This window comes from Vigna umbellata, chromosome 1 (genome assembly GCF_029865625.1).
Source record: "Vigna umbellata cultivar VRB3 chromosome 1, Vumbellata_1.0, whole genome shotgun sequence".
NCBI lineage: Eukaryota > Viridiplantae > Streptophyta > Magnoliopsida > Fabales > Fabaceae > Vigna > Vigna umbellata.
The window spans coordinates 79,205,753-79,217,633 of NC_142165.1; the positions used below are offsets into that span (position 1 = coordinate 79,205,753).

Consider the following 11,881-nt stretch of genomic DNA (forward strand, 5'->3'; position numbering starts at 1 on the left):
CTATAACCTTTGGGAGACAATATCACGAAATTTGTCAATTATGTGACCTTGGTCATTAGAAGCAAAACATCCATTGTTTGTGATTATTGAGACCAGAGAGTGTGAAGAACCAAATATGACAGAATATCTTGGTATGAAATCTTAACTTATAATAATTTATTGTGAACATATATAATTGATATTTAACATATGCCGTTGATTCTTATTGTACAGGTCACATATGACGTCCCAAACACTAATATGTTGAGGACGAAATGAATTTCATATGCTAGGAAACGATGGAAGAATTTTAAGATTACGCTTACAACTCAATATATATATATATATATATATATATATATATATATATATATATATATATATATATATATATGTATATATATATATATATATATGTATATATATATATATATATATATATATATATATATATATATATATATGGTTCCAAAAGTGATAAAAACCCATTGTGAAAAGTATCAATTTCTTAATGAGGACACATGACAGGCTTTTAAAGAGAAGTGATTAGATCCTGCCTTTCAAATAATATCATATTATATCTACGTTAAACTATTTATATTAACACTACAAAATAATTCATTATTTACACTTTAATGTCATATGCTAAGATAAGAGTTGCACAAGATATCGAAAAAATAAATCTCCACCCCCATAAATTGTCTCGTGAGGGTTATGAGAAATTGGAACATAAAATGATGAAAAAGGAAATTGCCTCTAATCCTAGTGGGGCCTTCGATATGGGTATGATGGTTCGTCCTCATTGTCATGATACAGGGAAGAAAGCCCGCCAAGGACCATCAGAGGAGTATAGAAAGCAATTGGCACAACTAGACACAGTATAAGTACCTCAATGCTAACATATGATAGGCAATATTTGGTAAATTTAACTTCAAATTTTTAGATTGTAAGATGAGTTGGTGGAGCAGAGCACACAATGTACCTTCACCCCAAAAAGGTGTAAGGATATGGGTCGTCCAAAGCATCATGGACGTGTTCGTGGTGTTGGAAAATTTGTTGACATCTGTCAATTCTTTAGTCCTCTATAAACTCATCATAGTAAATTCCATGTCACTAAGGATGTCTTCATGTCTATCAAAGAAGAAATCACACAAGAGATAATAAAGGAGAAGAATGAGGAAATGAGGAAGGAGATGAGCGAGACGAAGAAGGAGTACTGTGATATGCAAGCACAATTGAAGAAAGAGTACTTTGATATGTGGACACAATTATTAGCATAAATGCGAGTAGAGTTAGCCTCTTCTTCAAACCAACCTAGAAATCCCCATAGTACGAACAAAGTTTTATATAATTATAAGATAAATTAGGATCGCGTTATCAATACTACAATAAGATGAAACATTTCCTAACGATAGAATTAATATAATTTATTATTATTATTAATTTAATAATATGGACTTAACCTTCTCTTATAGACACAAAAATCGATTTTAATAGCATTTTTATGCAAGTCAACACTAATTTTTGGTAACTACTTGGAATAAGATTTAGAAGTTTTAAAACGTACACGAAATAATTAAATGCAAAATAAAATTCAAGAAATATTAATTATAAATATGTAAATGAAATACACTACAAGATCAATTGTGCACATATATAGCTAACCTAAAACATTGTATATGTTTAAGAATAAAAATAATCCAATAATGCTATAAACCATTAATGAAAATGTCAAATTTTAATTTGAAGCATTAAGATTTTGATTAATACAGCATAAGCAATATTTTAATTAATATTGAATGTGTATAATTAAAAAAAATAAAACTATAACTATTGGTTCAACAAATACTTAAACTTATTGAACATTTTGAGATATTGATAAACCTTGTTTGTTTAAATAATGAAATTTATTACTAGATCATGTAACTTAATTACTTACAAAAGTTTTTTGTATTATATTCATAAACACACCATTAACTAGATTCGATTACTTGAACTTAGTATTTATGTAATGTAGAAAAATCTTTCGTGTCACTCTTTAACATTAATGACATACTTAAGATATTTATGACTTCAAGAATTGAAGACATATACAGATATTTTTAAAATAATAATAAATTATTAATTTTTTATAATAATTACAAATAGTTAAATGTGATATAGATATTAAATGACAAGTTTGTCTAATTTAACCATAATTAATCTATAAGCCTATATTTTTTTTATAGGTCTTTATAACATTTATATGTTCTGTTATTCTTTAATATTATTCTTCAACATGCTATGTTTCCAATAACTTAAAAGGTCTATAAGATATACGCTTAAAAGTAATGACAAATTTCTTATCACGCCTTATGCGATAAAGAGAAATAAAATCAAATGAAACTATTTTAACAAGTTACTTTATATATATATATATATATATATATATATATATATATATATATATATATATATATATATATATATATATATAACTTAAGTTCAAAAAGAAAATTACTAAATGACATTTCATGTATAATGACAACTTTATTGCATCTCACAAAACCTTGAGATAAGGTTATAGAAATTTTCTAAAGACATCTTTATCAACTAGTTTTACAATGTACCTATACTGAAATTATTGCTTAAAAAAGAAATTGAAAAATACTTGGGATATACCATCATGGTTATGAAAGAATAGAAAAAGCTAATGAAGCTTAGTAAGTTAAGAACTAAATATAGTGTTAATGATAAATATTACTTGATGTAATGTGTTATTTTTTTCTATATGTTTTTATCAAAATTTTGTTATTATTGACTCTTTCCCATTGTTTATAAAAGTTATTGTTTAACCATCAATAGAGAATTTTTGTTTTAGAATAAATTGTTATACTAAAAGAAAAGAAATATACTTTAATACATATAAATTTTTACATTTATTTGATATTATCTTTTCTTACTTTTAATTTTTTAAAACAATATATATAAAAATTTAATTTTTATAACCTTCTAATATGTGTCAAATAAATATAAATGTATATCACTCTATCATTGTTAAAAAAAATAAAAATTGATAAATTGTTTCACTTCCAAAAGAAACATTATTTATTTGGATTTTCATTGCAAAACTAAATATATATGGAAAGATTCATGAATCAATTAGTTACCTAAAAGCTTTACCAAACTCGTGGTATAGATTAATATCGGAAATAATGTTAATCTAATGATTAAAACCCTATCAATTTATGTTGGAGCAAATTGCATCAAATGAGGAAGTTTTTATGAAACAACAAGAGATTTGAATGACAAGGTCATAATACAATACGTGAATTTGATAAATCTATGTATGCCCTAAAAAATGATCTCAAAAAATCAATAACAAAGTGGAATGGATTTTGGACAAAAAAGGCTAAGTTGATCACACCATATTTGTAAGGAAATCTATAAAATGAACTCTTACAATCTATTTTGATGACATTGTCTTTATTCACACTACAAGTGGTGATCAGATCGGACAACCAGATTACTTTATTGGGATAAAAGGAAATTTTGACCTCCCAAAAAAGTAAAGATTTGATTTTGTTAAAGAAATATGCAGATATGAAAGAAGTTCTATGGATAGAACATAAGTAAAATTAAAAGAGATTAAATTTTATCAGCGTCAATCTATTAAGTGATTAAATTTTCCCTTGGAAATTAAAAGAGAAGGTACATTATCTATCCTCTTTCCCTTCTCATCTTCCTTTCTTTATTAGGGTGAATCCCTGGTTTTCTTCTGTTGCAATTAATCCTGTTTGTGGGGTACAAAACACGTGAATAGTATAAGTATTTGTTTATTGTTAGCATTAAGTTTTATAAAAAAAGTAATGTTTGTTTGTGATTAATTTATTCAAGCAATAATAGGTGGGATTATTAGTAAGGGTTTAGTCTGTGATGAATTGATGATTGAGAAAAGAGTGGTAAAAAAATGCAATTATTAGAGGGAATGAAAATGGAGTATTTAGAAGGAGGTTTTGAGATAGAGAAAAGGAAGTTTGAGTAAATGAAAAGGGAAAAACGGAAAAGGGAAAAAGCAAAGGTGTTCCACGTCAACCAAATTAATAGGCACTGTTCCCCACCGCATGGTCCATTGCAACTTTACCTTTGCTATCTTAACCAGACTTTGGTAACTTAACCATATCAGGCGGTCAATTCCTGACCTAACCTCACACTGTTCCCTTGTGGTCCCCCCAATCCCCCTAAACACACCTCATTCCCTTTTTCAATGACACTCAAATAAAAACTATAAAAGAAATCCTCTATTTATTATAATCATCATATAATTATAGTTCTTTTCACTCCCTCAGTATATATATAAATACATAGTTATATACATATATATCCACCTCTTCTCCTTCTATATATGAGTCTATTCCCGCATAGGTCTCTCTCTATATATATATATGTAGAGGCTAAGCTAAACTAAACTAAACTAAACTAAATCCTTCTCTCTCTTTCTTTCACAGCAGTTGATCAAATTCAGAGCACAGCAGGTGTAGCAGGCATAAACCTTCGCTTCCACTCAGACATATATCCCTTATCACTCCAGTTAGTTATCTAACGGTTTTCTATTTTCTCACTTTCTTCCCACTTTACCCTTTTTTTCCTCGCTTATGCCATCCCATCACTAGCACACCGCACCATTTTATTCAATCAAAGCTAGAATGATAAGCTGGACCGATTTGTACACCGTCTTGACGGCGGTGATTCCCCTCTATGTCGCCATGATCTTAGCCTACGGTTCGGTACGCTGGTGGAAGATATTCTCGCCGGACCAATGCTCCGGCATAAATCGCTTCGTCGCGATCTTTGCGGTTCCCCTTCTTTCCTTCCACTTCATCTCCAGCAACAACCCTTACGCCATGAACTTCCGCTTCATCGCTGCCGACACGCTCCAGAAAATCATCATGCTCTTTGCTTTGGCAATCTGGACCAACTTCACCGCCAACGGCAGCTTGGAGTGGATGATTACCATTTTCTCCCTCTCTACATTGCCCAACACGCTGGTCATGGGTATCCCGCTCCTTATCGCCATGTACGGCGATTATTCCGGCCAGCTCATGGTCCAGGTGGTGGTGCTCCAGTGCATCATCTGGTACACCCTCCTCCTCTTCCTCTTCGAGTACCGCGGCGCCAAGCTCTTGATCATGGAACAGTTCCCCGAAACCGCTGCTTCCATAGTTTCCTTCAAGGTCGACTCCGACGTCGTTTCGCTCGACGGGAGAGATTTCCTCGAAACCGATGCCGAAGTCGGCGACGATGGGAAGCTCCACGTCACCGTTAGGAAGTCCAATGCTTCTAGAAGATCCTTCATGATGACACCTCGCCCGTCTAACCTCACCGGTGCCGAGATTTACAGCCTCAGCTCCTCCCGTAACCCCACGCCACGTGGCTCCAACTTCAACCACGCGGATTTCTACTCCATGATGGGGTACGCTCCTAGGCATTCTAACTTCGGCGCTGCGGATTTGTACTCCGTGCAGTCCACGTCACGCGGAGTCACGCCGAGGCCCTCCAATTTCGAAGAGAACTCTGCACCCGCACCGCAGGCTATCAGCTCCCCAAGGTTCGGCTTCTACCCCGCCGTGCAGACCGTGCCCTCTGCCTACCCTGCTCCCAACCCGGAATTCTCTTCTGGGTTAACGAAGAGTGTGAGCAAGAATTCGCAGACGCAGCCACAGCCTCAGTCTCAGCCGCAGGCTCCAGCTCAAGCTCCTCAAGTTGCTCAACCGCCCAACAGTAGTAGCAAAGCCAGCCACGACGCTAAGGAGCTCCACATGTTCGTGTGGAGCTCCAGCGCCTCACCGGTTTCTGAAGCCGGTGGCCTCCATGTATTCAGTGGAGCCGATTTCGGAGCTTCCGACCAATCGGGCCGCTCCGATCAAGGTGCCAAGGAGATTAGGATGTTAGTAGCGGACGAACACCCTCAAAATGGAGAAGCTAACAAAGGTAGTACCACTAGATTCTTTCTTTTTTTTTCCTCTCCTCGACTTAAATTCACTTAGCTTTAAAACTAGTTTCCACTCAATTTTCTAATGAAGTTGAATTCTTCAATCAAAGTTTAAATTTGTGGTTGAACAAGAGAACTTAGTACTTTTGCAACTTAATTTAGGCTTTGTTTTGAGGAACTGATTTAATTTGGGTGATTGCGGGTTGGAAATGAAGCTACGGCAGAAGGAGAATTTAGGGGTGAAGATTTGAAGTTTCCAGGGAAAGAAGGTGAACAGGCGGAGGAAGAAGCAGAGAAAGCGGGCGCCGCCGGGCCCAACAAGCTGGGTTCCAGTTCAACGGCGGAGCTACACCCGAAATCGGGCGTAGGCGTGGCGGGGAAACACATGCCTCCGGCGAGTGTGATGACTCGTCTGATACTGATTATGGTGTGGCGGAAGCTTATCCGCAACCCCAACACTTACTCTAGCCTCATTGGTGTGATCTGGTCTCTGGTGGCGTTTAGGTAAGTAAATTTCAAAGTCAATCTGGAACAACGACGATGAATTTTTGTCATGGTTTTGACTTTTAGGGTTTAGCTATTATTATTACTGTAGGATGGTTATTTTGTGTTGACGTAACTGTGATATATGATTACTAATTAATTAATTGCAGGTGGCATGTGCACATGCCCAAAATAATAGAGAAATCAATCTCCATACTGTCTGATGCTGGTCTTGGAATGGCTATGTTCAGCTTGGGTGAGTGGCCGTGATAATTTGTCCAAATTCTTGCTCTTCCAATAATTTCATTCCCCTATATTTGCAATTCCTTTCCTCTTTGGCGAAAACATCGGTATTCATGATGGCTCCCTTTTCCGATGTTTAAACGTACATTGACGAGAGTAACTGATGATGTTCATGTGATTGTATCTAAATAACTTTGTTGGTTCATTTCTTGGAGTTTCAACAATGCTACTAAAAATAATTGTTTGTGGAAATATGAAATGAGAATGTTGATTGAATGCGATGGTAAGGTGAGTGTGATGAATGCGTGAAAAGTATGGATTTGGGGTAGAGCAAGTAATAAGCATAAACAAAGTAATGGGCGTCCATTGAAATGAAGTTTGTTACCACATAACACAAGCAGATGATGTTGTTCACTAGACGATAATATGGGGATTGCATAGTGATAGTGCAATGTCCCCGACATGTGGGGTCTGGTCTTGAACAACGTCTCTATGCGGTCCAGGGCGGTGGTGGGGACCTGTACCATTTTTGGACCCGGATTAGGCAAAGGTAGTTGATTTAGACGAATCAAGCGGTACTAAAAATATCTTTTCATTCACAAAACTTAAAAGCATTTTCCCATCATGCCCTGACTGTAAATTTTGGCTCCCTTTTTCCTTCTCTTCTCTTTTCATTTTCACCTTTTTACCCTTTCGGCCAATAAAATTATTGACGACTAACCTATTTCGGTTTTTGCGCTTCTAGGTCTCTTCATGGCTCTTCAACCCAATATAATTGCGTGTGGGAACTCAGTTGCAACATTTGCCATGGCTGTTCGATTCCTCACAGGTCCCGCCGTCATGGCTGCAGCTTCCATCGCTGTTGGCCTACGTGGCACTCTCTTACGTATAGCTATTGTTCAGGTAATTAACCTTGACCTATAATCCTATTTGATAGATATCACACTGTTAATCTTACTTGCGTGTGCAAATTTCTTTGATATCTTTGAATGCAACAGAGGAAGTGATAGATTTTCAATAGTTAGGACCCTTTGGCACTGTACATTCTAGGAGAGAAGAACCCAATAAAAAATCATTAAATAGACTCTTTCCATTTGACTAATTATAACTTTTACTAAATTTAGTTACTAGTAAAATATATTTTAGTGAAAACATGTTTTATAGCATCTTATATATTATATGAAATTTTAATGGACTTTTCTAGTTCAATTTTGGCTATCATGTTAAGCATGATTTGAAGAAAAAGCCCTGGAAAGCTAACTAGCTGAATATGCAATTATTGTTCGTAGGCTGCACTTCCGCAAGGGATTGTTCCATTTGTGTTTGCCAAGGAATACAACGTTCATCCAGCCATTCTCAGCACAGGGTAAGTAACTGAAGTTTCTCATTTTATTTTGATTTTTGTTCTTTTTGTTAAGAAAGAAGTTAACATTTTTTCGTGAAATTTGCAAACTTAATTGCAGGGTTATATTTGGGATGCTGATAGCTCTACCAATTACTCTAGTCTACTACATATTACTTGGTTTGTAAAATATGTATGCAGTAGTAGTCAGCACACCAGGACAGAATGAATGACCCTTTTGAACCTTTTTATACTTTGGGAGTTAGCATGCATGCCTGGTGACCACAGTGGATTACGCTGTTATTAACGAAGATGTGGATCTTCTGAGCTGGGAGAACAAAAGCCACAAACTAAACTAGTATTCTTAAAGCAGAGGAGATCCTCGAGAGTTTCCAAAATTTTTGGAATTTCTGAAAAAATTGACCAATTGGCCCAAATCCTCATAATTCTAATCCCCTATCAAAAGTCCAAAATAGACGCAGTTTTCAAAAGCAGAGAGAGAGGAACAAGTACAGCTTATGGGAGACATAGCAGAGGAAAACAGGGGAAAGCTCGCATGAGCAGAGTCAATGAAATCTAAAAATGGTTCCCTCCGTATCTGCATTGTAAATTTTATTAGAGTCATGTTTGTGTCATCAAGTAACAAAGACAGCTGAGCAATTGGGTAGGGGAAATGAAAATGGAATATAAGCTGAAGATTGGTTTCTTTAGTTTTGTTTAGTCATTTGTTTACTTCGATTTTTATTATTATATAATGGGTTTGTTTAAGTTTTGTTTTTGTCTTTGATCAACCGCGGATCCCGCAATTATTTGCGTTTGTCGTCTTTCTTTGGTCACGTTATTTGTTTAGTATATTTGTATATGATGAAGTAAAAAGAGCAAAAAGTGATAATAGCTATTTTTCTGGTTTAAAGAGAGGCAGATCTGGAAATGAAGATGGGACCATGAGACTGAGAGTTGAACTTTCAGAATATAGTCTTTCCACTGAGTGGGATTATGTACTTCTCCTGTGAAGTTGAGTGATGGGTGATGGAAGGAAAAACTATTTTTTTAGAATTAAAAATGAAATAAAGAAGAGAAGGAGCAGGGTTAAGAGCACAAAACTTTTATTTGTGCTTTTTGAGTAGTGATGTACCCACAACCCTAACTAGCTAGTAACTCATAGTCAATAACACCTTTATCAGGAGTTGAGCTAGCGTGAGAGTGGAGGTGGGTTGGTCAGCACTCAACTTTTTTACCAGGAAAACGATGGTACTTCAAACTCATCATCCCCTACGGCTCCTTCAATTATATTCATATGGTGACAGTTGTAAGGAAAAAATAAAACAAAAAAACAAAAACGTGGTTATCTCAAACCATTCATGGCCCATGAAAAGGAGACTAGGCGTCTATTAGCTCTATAACGAGAGGGTCTTTTTTTGTGAACATCAAGTCATCAAGACCTTGCAATTTTCTGCGTCTACTGTAGTTTTTTTAGCATACTATAGCTACCTAAAAGTTTAAGCCGAAAGTTTTTTATTAACAGGAAGATCACATAACTATTTACGTTGGTTCATATTTTTAAGTTTTTTTTTTCAGGCCAGTTTTGTAATATGATTTTATGCATTTAGAAAGAAAAAAAGTTTGTTGGAAATCTATTTATGAAGATTCGTCCTGTGAACCAAAATGACGTCACACATATCGCATATCTTGTTCAAGATATTCAACTTGAACATCAATAGTATCAAATTTGTCACTCATGTTTAGTTCCAATTGTTTAAATCTAGCATTCATATTGTTGAAGTTGTCGCTAACAAATGTTCGCAGATCATTGATCCTCCTCATCATGTCATAGTGAAGAAGTATCTTGTTAAGGGGGAGGTGGTTGGTGCTGAGAATGTTCAGCACATTGGCGTTGAGCAAGAGCAGTAGCATATTTGTGAACCCATTCATTGTCAAGGGTTTTTCTATGCCGCAATTGTGAACTTTCTTTCCTCTAGGACAAGTATTTCATCATCTAGTGGAATTTGAAAATGTTGCATGATTCAATGACAAAAAATGCATAGCATAAAGGAGCCCCTGGCCTCAAAGCCTTCTTCATCCTATATCAGATGAGATGACCCCAGTTGATCTGTTTTGTTGTTATTATAATCCATATTAAAAGTAAATATTTCTCGATAGCTTGTGCAACATTAGACACATGAGAAAGCAAAATACGACATATAACATAATGTAATATTCTAGCCTCGATTATCATAGAGTCGGCTAGTATTCTACCAGTAAGGGATTTATTGGGCATAAAGATCATTTGTCTGGCTTCTAGGACACTATATTGTTATGCCCATTGCTCAAGTAAATTACTCTCAAAATTCAAGCCGACAGATGAAAGGTTGGCAATGAAAGCTAATAGGTTAGGTTTGATTATCATTTTTACATTTTTCACCTCAGTCTTAATGGTTTCATTGTCAGATATTTTGAGGTTGCTATAAAAAACACTTACTAAATTAGGGTAGAATATGAGTAATCATAGAAAAAATCATCCAAACCTAGATTTGTCAACATGTGGTAAAATTAAAAAATTTTGTCATTAAAATATTCTTCATCTAGGTGTTTTGGCTCAATAACTTCACGGTCACAGAAAAGTGAGAAATACCTCTCTGATTGTGCAGGGGTGGAAAACAAAAGATTTGGGCCTGGTTGATCCGGTGATAGTGGTGGTGAGGGTGAGGGCGAGCTTTCAATCAATGAGGGTTCATATCGACGACGTCCTGCACCTGAAGAAGATAAGCCCCTAACCCTTTGCCTCTTTGAAGAATCAGTCATTTGAAGAAATTTAAATCGGTGGAAATTGAAGAGAAATGAAAGAAGAATGGGAAAATGTTGATTAGAAGTGAAAGGAGTATAAAAAAGGTGTTTTTTTAGGTTGGGAAGGTGCTCTAATGGAGGAGAGGCGCTGTGTAGGGAGGAAAAAGTGAGGGTCTGCGAGAAGAGAGATAAAAAAAGTTGTATTTATATAGGTCTAGGGTTTCTAGTAATCGATTACAGGACTTCTGTAATTGATTATCAAAGAGTTTTTCTGTATTAAAACATGTGGTAACCAATTACACAACACTTGTAATTGATTACTATAGTATTTGTGTATTAACACACGTGGCAAAAGCAATGTGATCAATTACCAGAGAGTTTTTATGGATTAAAACATGTGGTAATTGATTACACAATACATGTAATCTATTACTGGAGACTTTAGGCTATAAAATACATATTTGTGTTATTTTTGTTTTAATTTAAATGATTGTAAAATATAATTTATTTATATGAATGTTATTTCGGTATAATCCATAATAGAAATTAGATTTTTTATATAAAAATACTATTTTGATAATTTCCATTTAAATTGAAATTTATTATTTATATGTAAAATAATAAAAATAAATAATAGAACTCACTTAATATGAAATATATAATTCGGGAACTTTATTTGAAATATAACAATTTAAACATAACATAAAAAAGTCACATTACAACAATTATTGAAGTCTTAAAAGAGTCTTAATCATTACAAATGACATAAAAGTTAATATATCCATTTATTTCTTCTTTGTCCGTGTTCGTCTATGTAAGTCCAATCTTTGAGATCCTCATAGTGTTCAGCTTGAGTTGGAGGACAAATATCTCTCTGATTTGGACAAAAAGTTCAATATATTCCCAAGTGTTTGGACGTAACACATATATGTCAATAGTTTGTGTTTTTTTCCACCTTGCAATCATATGTGCAATATCATTATCACATTTTACTGAGCTGTATCATGAATGAGGTGGTTATTACATACTTTTACTGGATGACAATAATCAATATGTGTGACAACTTTTCGGTCACCACA

General features: G+C 34.7%; 1 protein-coding gene across 1 annotated transcript; it reads left to right on the forward strand.

Moving 5' to 3' along the window:
* Nucleotides 1-4,349: 4,349 nt before the first annotated feature.
* LOC148206506 (auxin efflux carrier component 4-like) lies at nt 4,350-8,786 on the forward strand. Its single transcript, XM_088104331.1, has 6 exons — nt 4,350-5,949; nt 6,166-6,454; nt 6,604-6,689; nt 7,422-7,579; nt 7,966-8,042; nt 8,140-8,786. The coding sequence occupies exons 1-6, from the start codon at nt 4,665-4,667 to the stop codon at nt 8,204-8,206; spliced, it is 1,962 nt and encodes a 653-aa protein (XP_087960457.1). The 5' UTR covers nt 4,350-4,664; the 3' UTR covers nt 8,207-8,786.
* Nucleotides 8,787-11,881: the final 3,095 nt, after the last annotated feature.